Source organism: Telopea speciosissima, chromosome 8 (genome assembly GCF_018873765.1).
Source record: "Telopea speciosissima isolate NSW1024214 ecotype Mountain lineage chromosome 8, Tspe_v1, whole genome shotgun sequence".
NCBI lineage: Eukaryota > Viridiplantae > Streptophyta > Magnoliopsida > Proteales > Proteaceae > Telopea > Telopea speciosissima.
In genome coordinates this window covers 2,032,126-2,048,129 of record NC_057923.1, presented here as the reverse complement: position 1 = coordinate 2,048,129, position 16,004 = coordinate 2,032,126, and the positions used below count along the sequence as shown (strand labels likewise).

Sequence of the window (16,004 nt, the reverse complement as noted above, 5' to 3'; positions counted from 1 at the left end):
CTCATAGAGATGTAAATAATACATAAATAGACAACTACTGCTATCAATAAAAAGGTTGAACTTGCCCTCTGGCGCAACTGGTGGATCATCAACCAAATTGGTAGCTGGGATAGGAATATCTTCCAGCTTTCCACTTATGTCACAAGATACCAACCTTAGGCCAGTAAAAAAATTACATTAGTCCATTGAGTGGAACGATAAATAATTTAGAAATAAGATATCGATGTGTATGTCACATGATTTCATACCCATGTTGTTCTGACAAAGACTTAGGTACATGAGCCCGTGTGAAATAAACCTGCGTAAGGAAGACTTGGAAAAGAAAATGAGGGTACACCCATTAAACAAAACAAGGGAAGCATGATATAAAAAAGCCCAGGTTTGAGGAGGTGGTTCACAGAATAAATTGTTGAAAGGCAGAGAGATCCCAAAATGTGATTCTTATGTCGATCAGTAAAGTTGTCATTGAATGTTGTTTCTGGAGCCATGTGACAACAGGATAGGAGGCAAAGCAGTTGAGAACATATAACCTAAGCAGTAATAGTGAAACAAGACCTGGTTTGTTGTCAGCATAGGCTGCCCTTCAAGTCGCCTCAAGCGATATTTAAAAACAGTAAATCCAGAAACACCCTTCTCATCCCAATAGTTAACTACCTGCAAATGTATAATGCATATATAATGAAACAAAAATAAGATAATCTATGCAATCAAAGAAAAAAATTAATTGTCTAGCACTTATCTTCAATATTTGACCATAATTCTTTCGATCCTAGCTCACCAAAATATCACAAATAGTAACAAACCCTGCAACATGTCGACATATTCCTGAATCGACCCAACCTATATGGATGATAAGGCTGAGGGGCATGATCAAAGAGATAATAAATAAGAACAGAATATTTGCTCCATAGGAACAACAACAAAGTGTTAATGCCAAAATGATAGCTTCCAAGTGCAACAGCCACCTGGGTCACAGGTCCACTGAGCATAATCTAAAAAATTGGAAAGGGGAATCAATTTCCATTATTCCGGTTTTGACTGGTTTCATTCCAGTTTTGGGCATTCCAACTGGAGCAAAAAGAGACTGGAACCACACATATAACCAGGATTATTTTATTTTATTTTTTTATCAATGAAAATATATTAACGAAGCACAGAGAATCTTTCCCCCCCCCCCCCAAAAAAAAATAAATAAATAAATAAAAGGGGAAAGAACATGGAAAAACATAAGGAGAAAGTTCCACAACAAAGCAACGGGCTAACCTACAGCCTAATCAAGCTGAAGGCAGACCACCCAAAGAGGAACAAAGGACATAATCAGAGCCAAACAACCAATCACCTATATATAAAGTTGACCTTCTTCCCATTAGGATTATAGGGAGGAATGGGAAGAATTACCCAGCTCCCACTTTGATTCTTAGAAGCTAAGGAAAGACTCCCGATCCAAAAAGGCACTATTTGATCCAAATACTCCTCTACCATCGACGTCAAAAGTACTATTATCCACACTAGGTGGAGTGGTCACCACGTCCCCATTCGGATTATCAATTGGTACATCCAGCGCCAACTTGGACTGAGATTGCAAATGAGTCAACGAAGCTTGCAAAGGACCTCCAAACATAGTGGCCCTCTCAACATCCATCAATTCGACTTCTGAGACAATTTCAATATTACCGCCTCTCTCCCCAGAGGGATCATCAAAATATAGGGAGCAATCCCTTTCATTATTCTCTCTCACGCTACTTAATGCGTTGGATGCCTGATGGTGTGGCAGAACAAGAGTCAGGGGCCGCACTCGAGGAGTCTCAATAGGTCCCAACTATCTAACCTCCTCAGAAGACTTTAAAATAGCAAAGCTATTTGAAGTCAGCAGCGATTGACCTGAAGGAGCTATCATGTCACTTGAGGCAGCTCAGTTCTTAGGTTGATGAGACAGTCTTCTCCCAGTAGACTCATCTTTGGAGAGTTTAGACGAGCTGCTGTCAGCGCTCTCTGTAGCAATGGATTGCCTGCCCTTATTGCGGCAGGGTTTGCCCATCACCCCAACTTCAATCAGAGGACAGAGAATCATTGGCTGAGAAGTCGTATGATGTAACCTCTTGATAGGCTACTTGAACAAATGGATTGGGAGAGTGAGTTACACAAGTTAAAACACAAACCTAAGATGTGCAGCAATTTTCCGTTTTGCGCAACCTTATTAAAATGAGCATAACTTGCTCAATATAGGTCGTATTGACCTGATTCCAAATCCTGCGTATCAAGCACTCACAGGTCTACAATGTTTATGAAGAATGTTTGCTCAGAATAGCACCCTAGGATATTTGAAATTGCTCATGAAATTAGTACACGCATTCTGGAAAATAAAATTAAAACAAAAAAATAAGGATAGAGATAGAATTGTTATGGGCTGAAACTCAACTCTTCTAGGATGCGTTTGCAGCTCGAAGGGTCTTGCAACTCTTCTAGGATGCAAAGAAAGCTTCATTCAGCTTGATTAAAGTGAAACTCATCTTAATTTCATATAGAACTCATCATGGTTCAAATGTGTCTACTCAATAGAGCAACAATGATTTCCATTCATCAAAATTCAACTTCCTATCAATTACATGAGAATTAGCCACTATTCATAGGCCTTACAATCCTTGAAAATATCAAAATGATCTCAACCATCCTCTATAATCCTAGGGCTGAGATTGCATATAGAGAACATAAAAGGAAAAATAGAAATAACTTAATAATTCCAATACATAGAAACTTGTCCCAAAGTGTGGATACTTGTTCCTAGGCATTGATACTAGTTCCAAGGAGAAGACTTGAATTGACCAAGAGAGTGTAGTTGAAAGAGCTTGAACCAATGAAAACTTTGTAGTCTTCAAGGAAGACTCTTGGGAGATGTAATTGCCACATCATCAAGCACTAAGAATGCGAAGAGTTCACATCATATTCTTTGCTTCCACATCATCTTTCCACTAGGGTAGTTGAAAGGATATGCAATAGGGACTCTCCACATCATTACCCACTAAGAAGCTTTCCACATGCCAAACCCCAAAAGCTCCTACGATATTTGAACCGATGATTCCTATTGAGCTTCTATGGTTAAGATTAAACCCTTACATTTCATAAGAAAGACTAAGAAATGTTTTTTTTTTTTTTTGGGTGAAAAGAATTTCATTACCAAAAGGGAAAAGGGAAACAGAGGGCCTCGAGGGGAAGAAAGAAAAATAAAAAGCCAGGCCCTAGCTTAGCTAGGGGTCGGCAGAACCAACAAAACAAACATTTGAGAGACCCCAGGAATCAACAATGAGCCTGTTCCTTGGGGTGTCAGAACAACGAGAAGGAGGAGCAAGCGATAGCTTTGCTTTAATTTCGAAAGAAATGGAATCCCAAATCTTCTGATAAGAGTGAGAGTTGGAGGTCCATTTCCTGATATTGCGCTCCATCCAAATGTGGTTGAGAGTTGCACAAAAAGCTAATTTGCCTGCTGAGTCGCAAATAGAATTGCAGGCGAAAGTCATGTCAATCCAGATCCATTCCCTTGAAAAAGGGAGGATTCTTCTGCGGGCAGGCTAGCACTTGGACAGGATTCCTTTCCAGATGGCAGCGGTAGTAGGGCAATCAAAAAAGAGATGATCCAAGTCTTCGAAGTTGTTCCAACAGAGGCAGCAAGCAGGAGAGACTGTGATCTGTCTGGACCGAAGGAAAGACTGAGTTGGTAAGCATTTGTTAAAAATTCTCCAGGCAGTGAAGCAGTGCCGAGGTATATGATGCTTGAACCAAAGAAGCTTGCGCCACGGGGCCAACGGGCCGTGCAGCCAAATGAGATTCCAGGCAGCCTTGGAAGAGAAAGAGCAAGAGTTGCTGGTTTTCCAAGTAACACAGTCACCACTAGGAGCAAGCCTTCTGCAAATGGTATGGAGCTCATTCCAGATCGGACCAAGGGAGATGGAAGAAGGAGGAGGGGCCCAGCCAGCTTGGTCAATGATATCAGCCACTAAGGAAAGCCTGTTGAGACCTGAAGCATAAATGGTTCTTGGGATGACCAAGTGCGCTAGAATTCCCATGGGGTGCCAGTGGTCCAACCACAAGTAAGAGGAGAGCCATCACCAATACTGGAGCGAATGACTTGAAGGACCAGGTGACAACTAGCAAGAATCTTGAGCCAGACCCAAGAGGCATCGGATAAGGCTGAAGCAGTCCAGATAGAGTCTTGGCCAAGCAGACCTGAATATAACCAGTCAACCCATATACTTTTCTTCTTTGAGGCTATCTTCCAAATGAGCTTGATGATACCCGCAGAATTCACTTCTTTTATTCTACGGATACCAAGCCCTACTTTTTTTGGGAGGCGCACCGCTGCCCAGCTGATAGGATGAAGGAATCTAGCAGAATCGTTGCCCTTCCAAAGAAAAGAGGCCAAGAGAGAGACTCCAAAGATGTAAGATCAGCAATAAATTTGAATTTTTGGAACTTGTGTGATTTCAGGTTCCAGTCCTGTGTCAATGCTTGCTTCAATGTTATGGGCTGCATCGGTCGAGGTACTAGACCAACCATCTGACACACCTATGGAGGATTCCGAGGAGGAGTCTTCTCAACCTGCCCTTCTAGAGTCAGAGAACCCTGGTGGGGTCCCGCATCCGAGCTACGTGTCGGATATGCTACCCTGGAGGGGATGCAGAACCTATCCCTTAACTAACTTATTGTAAGTATGAACTTATTTGTGTATTCGTATGCCGATTATATGACCAATTAGACTTTTAGGGGTATTCTGGTCATTTTATCCTTGTGGGACCCACATCCCCAGTGGAGATTCCAATTCCAAGTAATTACCCGTACCCAGTTTACCCATGATGTCATGTGACATCATTCTATAATTACATTAAGGTAATAAGTACAAAATTCTGGTTAAAAACAATTTTAAAAATTAGTTTTAAAAGCTGATTTTACATTAAAAGGCCAAACATGCCTTAGATAACTCAACCACTATAAATATAAACCAATTACACTATTCATCAATCTAAGAGGTTAATAAATTAGTTATAGAAATAATTAATACTCAAATTGCCATCCTACCCCTTAGTGCTTAAGTATTATCCATATATATAAACCCCCCTTTCTATTTTCCTTCTTCCTCTTATCTAAACATAAGAAGAATCAATCCAGCCTTGAGAGCCTTGGGGAAACTTAGAGAAAGAAGAAGAAGGAGAGAGAAGTACATCATATGTTGGGGCTTTGATTCTACACTTGGAGTTGAAGCTTGAGAGTGCAATTGGAGTTCTTCCTACACAATCTAGGACTGCTGTCACACTGATATCACCATCAATTTCAGGTAGGTCCTTAAATTTCTGCTGTTCTCTTCTCTTTCTTCTCTAATCCTAAGCCTTAACCCAGTCCTAACCCATGGCAGCCATTAAAATATGTAAACTAAGCTTTAAAAATAGGAATGCTACCAACATAAACCTAATTTAGAACAAATTAGGTTCTGTTATACCAGAAATTTCAGGGCTGTTTCTCTGCTGAATCTAATTTCAGGTTCCATGAACCAATTTATAAGCCCTAAATCATTAATTTGAGAATTGATTAACCTAAATCCCTAATTTTAGTATTAAATCTGAAATTCAACAAATTAGTGAAATGACCCACCTTAATTATTATCTGAAACCAGAAATTGGGACTGTGCATGTTAAGATCTGCCCATTTAAAGTAAAACCCCTAATTCTGCCCCTTGAACCGGACAGCCGGTTCAGCCGGTTCAGCCATTTGTGACCAAAATACCCCTGATGCCTTTGACTGATCTCTTGGCTATGCTCTAACCTCCAAACATTGCTGATTTTCTGCTGATAGGGACTGTTTCCAGTCTATTCTTGCTGGTTTGTCTATTTTGCTGGGCTATTTTGGAGGGTAATTATTGAGACCTTACCTACAGAGACAGGTAAGGGAATTCTGACCTTAAATTTTGGAGTGTTTATCATTTTAATCTGTTTTGTTCTGATTGCCATGTCATACATCATCAAAATTATCCTATTCATATAGTTTATTAGCTTTTATTTATTGCATTAGAATCTGCATATGATTTAGGTTGCATTGGCATCTTGCATTTGCATTGATATCTACTTGTTACTGATGACTATTATTGGAAAAGTATTGTTCTATTAATTTTGATTGCATGCATTCCCTTATTGGGCTCTACATACATGTGTTATCATGCATAGATTGCACTGGGCTAGGCTGTTTTATCATAATCCAGTACTATGCCCCTTACCAACAGGGGGTAAGGTGTTGGACAACCCGTGGTACAGCCGAAGGGTATGCCGGGTACCATTCATGTCCCATGTTAGCGTGTGTACTCATTGTGGGAACAAACGTAGGGTTGGTCATTGAGGGTCTGGGTTAGCGCCTGGTGATATGCTTTCTGGCGGGTCCTCACCGTGGTAGAATGGTTTCGCTCGGGTGACCGATGTCTGGAACTGCCTGGTGTCATGTTTTCCGGTTGGTCATTGGGGGTCTGTTGGGTTAGCTGCCTTGTGTCATGCTTTCCTGGCAGGTTCTCTTCGAGGTTAGCATCTACTACAGTAGTACTTATACCACATGTGACTTAGTATCCATGTTAGGACATGCTACTTAGGACATTCATCATAATTGCTGCGATATGTTTGCATGCATTCCCTTATTGGGCTCAGTTGAGAGCTCACCCCTCGTGATCACTCTTTTTTTTTTACAGATGTGACTTCTATCGCTGCTGTTTGTGCTCCTTTGGGGACTCCTACTGTTCAGGATTCTCCTGTTGATCGCGGAGTTGGTCCTTATGTTCTGGTGGACCACGATGCTTCGTGCTCCTGCGACGACTGCTCATTCTCCTGATCTCCCAGACTGATCAGGCTCCTCCCTTCCTTTTGTTTATATTACTTTTTGTAGTACTTATGTATATAACTTTTTTGGCTTAGTTAGTGTTACACCTTCTGTGAACTAACTGTGTAACCCTGATGTAAAAGCATGTTCATATATATATAAATACAACTGTTATCACTAGTTTCCTTTAATTACTGTCTTATTTCATATTAAATTGCTTCCGCTGCTCTTAATTTAATTATATTGTGACTGAAACTGTAAATAGAGAACTGCATGGTGATCTTGGTTGGATGTCAAGGACATCCTGGCACACTTGGCCCTTATGAACCGGGCCGGGGTGTGACAAGAGATTTAATAACTGATTGGGGAAGCCCGAAGATGCCTGACCAATATATGTAAGACGATTCCAGAACTGATTTGATGAAGACCAATCTACCAATATATGTAAGACTAAGAAATGTTTTTTTTTTTTTGGGTGAATAAGACTAAGAAATGTTACTCATGGGCTTGCTTTGCATTATGGGCCAAGCCTTGGACTGGACTTGAGCTTTTGAGCATGAATTCAGGCCGATATTTTTACAATTATTTAATGGTCCAAGTAGTCTTGGTACGGGCCTGCATCATCGCATCAGGGACTGTGGGCGCATGGACCGACTGTTCATGGTAGTCCTTCACACTATCTGATTCTTTGAATATGTCCCGCACATGGGCGTACCAAGGACCTGATATTGAAGAGGGGGGGGTCAGCATCTTCATGAATCTCACCTTCTTCTAACAAAGGCCCAGTCTCCATAGTGAGGCTCAACCCTCAAGTCATCAACCAAAGCCAACTCTTCAATTCCGTGCACAAGATGATCCCCCACAAGCCCAGGCCCACCTAAAGGAGTGGGGTCCAACAAGTGTGAATTAAGATGACTGTTAGAGGCTCCCTCCACGTCCAACTCAGAGCAGCAACTTGGAAATTCAAATTGGTTTCTATTTGAAGCTAGCTTGTGAATGACAAGCAGGTCAGAACAGGCTGGTAGAGAGGGCGAAAGCCTAGAATGGGATGGGATCAGGTCGCAGAAGCAGTAGCAGGAGGGTTTTCACTGAAATGGGAAGACTCAAGATAGGAACCAGTCGCAAGGAGGGCAGGCACCTCGGCCTGTGGGAATTGAGTGTTCACAACAGCAACTCCCACCATGGACGGACTATGCATCTCCTCCGCCAACAGCTGGGACTGACCTCCATGGATTCGGGCATGAGAAGCAGAGGCTCCACTTGAACCAGGGCCGGATCTTCTGTCATTTCTAGGATACGAACGGCAAGGCAAATGATTTGCAGTGGTCTTTGCACACTATGCCAATGAGTGTCAAAAAGAGTAGCATGTACTGCATCTTGGAGGCACCCATAGTACTAAATTTCGTCTCAGCAGGCTATTTCGCCAAACCGAACTTTCCAAGATACTGAAATTTCGCCAAGACATTGTATTTTTTCTTGGCATTTGAGGTGCAAAATGCCGAAATGAGCGAAACACCGAAACAAATAACCAAAATTTTGACAAAACAGTGCATTTTGCAGACCGAAATTTCTGAAATGTCTGAAACAAGATGACTGGAATTTCCAAAATTTCAACGAAATTTGTGAAATATTGCATTTTTTTCATTTTGACCTACCATCTTATCTCGGACCCACCAAAATATCCGAAATTTTCGAATTCTCGGCAAAAATTATGGTGAGATTTTGAACTATAGAGGCACCCACTCATTAATGTAGTCCTAGATTGGTAGAGGATCAACTAGGAGCAAATCAACCAGAATATATTATGAACAGGTGAATTGTCTAGGTCAAAAGAGGGTTTTTGGTAAAATTAGGGTTAGGGTTAGGGTTTGATGTATGGGTAATGTCAAGTTGGTGTAGGGCAGTCTATCAGTGAAAGTCTTGAGATGTTTTAAACTTTTAAAGGTGTTAGGTATGTAAACTTGAATGGGCAGCAAGGTTAGGGTTTCGGGTTTTTGAAAAGAGGAAAAGATGGATATATAGGGTTTATGAAGGTCAGATGAGGGAGCAACTTGGATAGAGTTTTCCTTATGGTGAGAGGAGAGTTCGATCCAAAAAAGGAGGGATTTTGGATGCTTTGGTCTGGGCAGAATTTATGGTTCTCAAACTTGTTCTGCCTCCAGATGCGAGCGCAACTGGAGTACATTCTCACTCATCCACTGCAAGAGGCAAAACCAACTGGGTCACAAACAATTGGAGCAGTTAATGTTTGTGCATTACAACATGAAACTGAAGATGCAACACATACGTGAAGCCATGGAGGGTGATAATGTACCAATCAAGCTTGCCAATGTTTTAAAGATCGACTCAGATGCTGAAGAGGATCCCCTATACCAATGGGTGAGGGATCGACGAGAGTCAATTATGGATCAGGTTGGGGGTAGGCCCAACCCGAAGATTACTCGTGATGGGTACTGACGTGGACGAGTACACGTCATCTCGCAAAAGTCGTGTGCATTCACTGTAACCCATACCTTTCGAGTCTCAGGCTGGTGGGGTTGATGATGATGGTGGTGATGATGGTGATGATGGTGATGGTGATGGTGATGGTGATGGTGATGGTGATGGTGATGGTGATGATACTAATGAAGGTGATGGGGATGATGCGGGTATACGCGAGAGGTATCACTACCAGGAGCCTGAGCTGGAGCGTTAGCCTGAGCCAGTTCGCTTCACAGGAGAGACTCAATTCACTCATGCCACACAGGATGAGAACCATAGTGGAATTACATACAAGAGAGGCTCACGTCACCACTGGTTAGCACAACCACCTAAGGAGCAGCAACATAGCATGGATGACACGATCAGGAGCTTGACTAACAGTATTAGAGGCATGAGTATGGATAGTGGTATTCATCATGGGGAGCAATGGCATACACCATCATCCACATATGGCACGGGGAGCACCGGTTCCGAGTATAGTCACTATATTGGGTATGGTCAGTTTGGGGGCTTTGGACAAGTCAGCTCTTCATCATCACTACCCTCTGCCTATGAGTATGAGGGTTAGTCACACTCATACACTGAGTTAGGTTTTGTGGAAAGCATCTTCGGGGTCCCTGCCCCTCAGCCATACATGTCGGTGCCGGTTCTGGTTCCACGAACACCATCTAGTAGTAGTGGCTCTCGATCGAGTTCCTTATGTTTCAGAGATATATACCCTAGGTTAGGGTACCTCCAGTACGCTGATGACTTGGTTTATACCTCTAGCTTGTATTTATTTAATTATATGAGTTCTAAATATTGTGTGGAATAGCCTAGGGTAGACCTCACGCACGCCGTAGACTACAAACTTTGGGTCCATAGTCAAAGTACCATTTTGGGTTTAAATTTGTAAAAACTAATGGTTCCACTGTGTTCAGAAGGCGTAAAACAGGGGGAATGTCAAGTTTCAGCCCCTATCTTGGCCAAATGGCCACCAAAACCAACCATCGAGTTGAGAGAAAAAAATTCATGATCTTGCCAAGATCTCGGCATATCCTGGTTTTGTGGCCTGGTGATGCAGAATCATTACCGAAATGGGCTTTTTTTATTAGGAATAAGTCTAGGGTTGGGTTATATACATGTTGGGCCTTTGACTCCATGGGTTTTCTATGTAATAGGCCACTTTTATGGGCCTAAAGTTGGGGAACATGAGTTGCATACGAGATTAGCCCCATACTTAGTTTATTTCCATGTTTTTAATGTTTTAAATTGAACCGATCTAAAGCTGGTTTGAACTAGTGGTTCAATTTAAATGATTTTATTAGTTTTTCTTTTAGTTGTTTAGTCGGGCTGGATTAGGACTCTATTTTGAGTTTATTTCAGTTTCCTAGTCAATTTAAGTTACCTAATAGGTAAGGGATTGGGTTAAGCCTTTCCCTTTTCGTGTAGGAGTCTAATTTTGAGTCTTTTATATAAGGTTGTAAGGGGGGCAAACATTGAACACGAATTTGTTGATTAATAAAAATGAGCTTTATGCTTGCTACCATTGCTGCTGCTGCCTTGCTCTATTGAGTGTTGCCTTGTGAGTAATATCAAGATGAAGGAACTGGTGGATCTCCAGTTGACTCCTTGCATCTGTTCAGATCGGGAGGTCAAGGTGGAGGGATTGGTGGATCTCCAATCGACTCATTGCATCTGTTAAGATCGGGAGGCTGTCTTTTCATCTTCAAGCTGCTGCCATTGAAGATCTGCTCAACAAGTATTTTACAGATTTCTACAATCAACCTTCTTCTCCTAATCCTCTAAACCCACCCCCATCGATCCCCATTGTTAATACTCAATCCTTACTACCTTCCTCATCCACCATTAATACCATAGATCTATTAGAACCCTAAAACCTGCAACTATTCTTCTTTCCTTATAGAAGGTCACATGCAAGGTGATTTTCATGAGAATTCTGCCCAGCCAATTCTAACCGTTAGAACTTGCTAAAATTTTGATCGAATCTTCCTCAAACCCTAAGAGAGACTTGATCCAAATTTCAGTACCATCCACCCACCCAATTGTCTGAAATTACACTTTCACCCCTCTCTCCTACTTCTACTAGGAAACCTCCATAACTCCAGATCTAACCATCTGATTTAGTTGTAACTTTCAGCATATATTCCCCTCCACCCTACCCACACTCGACCTAACTATTCAGCCCATTCAACCACCTGATTTCCTGTTATTATAACCCTAGATTCCCTCATCTTCCCCCTTTCAAAACCCTAATCCTAGTTGCAGCCCAAATCCATCTAACCTACGTCTACCCATCCAAAACTCATAAGACCTAGTTCATTAGACTCCCCTACACCTGCCCAACTTTACTATATAAGATACACTCTCATTGACCTAACCCTAACCCTAAAATTTGACCTAAAACCTCAATTCTGCCCTCATCGAACCAGCAGCTTACAGATCCTGGTTGATTGGCTCCTTGTAGGTCTCCTAGCTATCTAGGACTACATTACCTGGCGAAACCGAGACCTAAAACCTTGGGAATAAGCTACCTAATTTGTCTACAAGCCCTCATATCATATCATATCATACACACACACACATACATATATAGGAGTTAATCCCTCATATAATATTACCTTGTTATTAAGGGCCCTTATCCTTGTTCTGTCCAAATGCACACGCAGGTTGACAACGATGCCATTCTCTAAGCTACACAAATATCTTATCCTTCACCCGCAACCGCCCCCCCCCCTCACACACACAAGAACCCTTTCACCCAAGAGATATCCAATATGATAAACAAGCTGCACCAAATAACCAAATAATCCGCAGATAATGCATAAGTAGATGGTTGACGATGATTCACCATCCACTTTATGGGTCTCCGACTCTCAATTACCTTTTGATAGAGCAACCCAGCAAGAAATCATGCTTACTCACCTATGTATAAAAATTGGGGAGCAAGAACATAATATGCAGGTCAATTGCAATGAAAGCTTTCAAGAATTAATATCAAGTGAACAATAAGACTTATAAGGTAAGACAGTATTCATACAGCTAGGAGCATACACATTATAAGTTTATAACATTGTGTGTGGAAACATGTAATGCATTAAAAGTATAGCACATTAAGACTTAAAAGAAAGTTGCAGTCATCAACCTTGTATAAACCATCATACGTGTAAACTTTTCCACAGTAACTACTTGTAGATTCATGTCCACGAATTACTCGAACAGGCAAACATTGTTCCAAATTATTCTGCAAGAGATGATTGGAATCATGAGATTGTAACAAAAAGAACTTAATAATTGACATTTCCGTAACATTTAAGTGTATTTGGCAACATATTGTAACACAATACTCCATCATATAACACAATATTCCATTAGTCATACAGCATGCTGTGTTGATGCTACGAACTAAAAAAGATAAATTTTTATTTACCTAGACTTTTTTTTTAGTAATAGTGATTCTGTTTCACTATTACTAAAACAGCCTCTCCGCGAAGTGGGGGTAAGGCTGCATACATTATGACAACACTTGAAACTAACTCCCTAGACTTTTAATTATTAGTAAGATTAAATCCATTTCACACTGAACAGCAGGCAACGGTTGAAACCACATCTCTTGGCAAACAAGTGTTAGAATTTATACAATAGCAGTTAGAAAAAAATTAGATTATTAGCATTAAGAGTAAATATGCTGTCCAGTAAGAGTATACCTATCATACCCTTGCTTATTAGGTCATATCGTGAGCATACTAAGTCTGAGGGTATTATAGTAATTTTTACATATCTTCACTATAAATAATAAATAATAACACCATTCTCTCCAATCAAAGTTGCATTGTTCTTTGCTACTTTTTATTCTTTCTTCCTCTTCTCTCTTCTTCACTCTTTGTTTATATATCATTATTGTTTGTTGTTTTAGATCCGAAACAGTTACATGGTATCACTGTATCAAGAGTAATAAATAATTCACAACTTATAACCATCTTCTTGTTCTGAGAGTCCCATTAGGGTTTCCTCTTTTTCACTTATGTTGTTTTGTTTGCGCATTTTTGTACGAAACCCTGTTGATAAAACATGCAAAACTAGGGTTTCCTATGCTGATTAATATTGATACACCCATGTACTGCCTTGCGCATGAAGGATTACAAGCCTCTCTACACTTGTGCATGAAATATTACAAAGTTCTATAGCTTGCGGTTGGATGTTCTTCTCTTGTGGCTGCAATCTTTGATTGGATGTATCTTCCTATCCAACCAGTGTATGTGCGAGAGATTGTAGGGTTTAGTTCCTTAAACAAAGCTTTAGTAAATAGGTTGCCAAGTTGTTGAGCAAAGCTGACAAATGGAGTGGAGATCAACTTCCTCATCACAACATCACAAACAAAATGGCAATCAACTTCAATATGTTTGGTCCTCTCATGAAAACTGGATTGTTGGCAATGTAAATGGCAACCTGATTATCAAAATACAAGTCAAACCCGATTTTAGCTTGATCTGAAGTGTGGACTGGCTGCAATTTCTTTTCTCTTACTGCTGGTTTCTTGTACCAGCTGCGGTTTTGGCTTGTTGCTGTGTTTGGTCACTTTGGGTTATATATGACATCTACAACTAATTATTAATTGTTTTCTTATCTTGCAGCTGATATTAAGTAAGGATTGTTGCTGATATCTTACATCTTCTACTGTTGGTAATGTAGTCCTAGATTGGTAGCAGACCAACTAGGAGCCAGTACACCAAGATCTGATATGAACAGGTAGTCCGATTGGGGCAGAATAAGATTTTAGGTCAAAATTAGTGTTAGGGTTTGGTTAGGGTTAGGGTTTGAGGTGTTGGTTAAGCTAGGCAGGTATAGGGGAGTCTATCATTGAAGGTCCTGAGATGTTTTGATGAGCGGAAATATGCTGATTTGATTTAACAGAAATATAGCGTTAAGGTTTCGGGTTTTGGAAAGAGTAATTTAATGGATTCTAGGATTTAGGATGGAGGGATGGGTCTAGGACTTGGATCAAGTGTTAGCGAAGGTGTGAGAGAGGTTCGGTCCAAATATGGACAGATTCTGATGGTGGAATAGTGCTGTCCAGGTTTTAGGGTTTATCGGGTTTGGTTTGGGATGAAGGGGAATAGGGTTTTAATGGTGGGAATGGGCAGCAGTGTAGAACGAGTATTCCCAATGGGCAGGGGGTGTTATGGGTGAAGTTTGGTGAATTTTTAATGGCTGGTTATGTCTGTGGCTGATCTAGGGTTACAGGAAATTGGAAAAGAAAAGGGGCAAAACTTAGGGCTGGGGCTTTAGAGGATTAGAAGAAGGGAGGGGATGGGGATCACTTCTAACTTACTGTTATTGCAGAAACTCTCTGGCAGCAGCTTGTTGGAAGTTGAAACTTGAATAAAAATCAGATCTTGGACAAAAACTTGAAAGTAGAACCTGAGAGGAACCACTTGGGCTTCACACCGCAGAGTGTCGATTGGATCAAACACCAATCTCACCAGCCTTGATCAAACACAAGACAAAAATCTTTAATGGAGAAAAAGAGAAGCAAAAGATTTTCATTAATATCTAAATTCGTCTCAATGCTTGCCCCCCCTTAAATAAAAAAAAACTCAAAAATAGACTCCTACACTCATGGTTTAAAGTATCGGTCGATACCGATACGATACATACCGATACGTCTCCTTTTTTTTTTTTAAATGAACTGTCTCGACTTGTATCGAAATGTATCGACCGATACGGGCCGATACGATACGATATGACCGATACGTATCGATACCATCGAAACGTCCAATAAAGGGTTTTGTGGGTGGTTTAATATGTATCGATACATATCGACCGATACGGCTCGATACATACCGATACCATCGATACATTCCATAAAAAAGCCATTTTCACTCACAGACTCGATATAACTCCTAATCTAACAAAAAAATGAAGGAAAACTCTCAACCAAAAGTCTAAAATCTTGCATTTAATCTTGGTTTTTCACACTGTAAACTAAAAAACAAATCAAGGAGTGCTACAACATCATCCTTGCATCATCCAATACTCTTCATCGCTATAGACAATGACAACATATAAGAAACCTCATCTTTTATAACAATTTCAATTTAATGCACTTGTTTGGTTATATATTATTCACCATTTTAGGTTTTATTCATGACACTCATTATATATTGCTTATTTATATCATTTTTTATTCCAAAAGTGTATTTCCATGTGTATCTTGACCATTTCTATGTGTATCTGTATTGTTCGATACGTATCTCCAAAACGATACGATACGATACGTCTCTTAAAATCACCCGACCGATACGATACCCGATACCGATACTTTAAACCTTGCCTACACTATAAAGGAAAGGCCTAATCCAATCCTTATCATATTAGGTAACTTAAAATCCCTAGGAAACTGAAATAGACTCAAAACAGAGTTCTAATCCAGCCCCACTAAACACTTAAAAGAAACTATTAAAATCACTTAAATTGAACCATTGGTTGAACCGGTTCAATTTATGAACAAAAACACCAAAATAAAACTAAGTATGGAACTAAAACAACTAATCCCGTATGCAACCTAATTATCCATATTTTACGTCCATAAAAGTGGCCTATTGCATAGAAAACCCATGGGATCAAAGGCCCAACATGTATATAACCCAACCGTAGACTTGTTCTTAATAAAACAA

At 40.5% G+C, this 16,004-nt stretch overlaps 1 protein-coding gene across 1 annotated transcript in view; it reads right to left on the bottom strand.

Moving 5' to 3' along the window:
- LOC122638386 (histone-lysine N-methyltransferase, H3 lysine-9 specific SUVH4-like) overlaps nucleotides 1-16,004 on the bottom strand; it is a 108,866-nt gene that overhangs the window by 34,937 nt on the left and 57,925 nt on the right. Inside the window, exons 8-11 of the mRNA XM_043831322.1 lie at nucleotides 12,473-12,571; nucleotides 556-654; nucleotides 249-298; nucleotides 66-154 (exon numbers count right to left, since the gene is read on the bottom strand). Of these exons, the coding sequence (XP_043687257.1) occupies nucleotides 66-154; nucleotides 249-298; nucleotides 556-654; nucleotides 12,473-12,571 (337 nt within the window). The remainder of the gene's footprint in view (nucleotides 1-65; nucleotides 155-248; nucleotides 299-555; nucleotides 655-12,472; nucleotides 12,572-16,004) is intronic.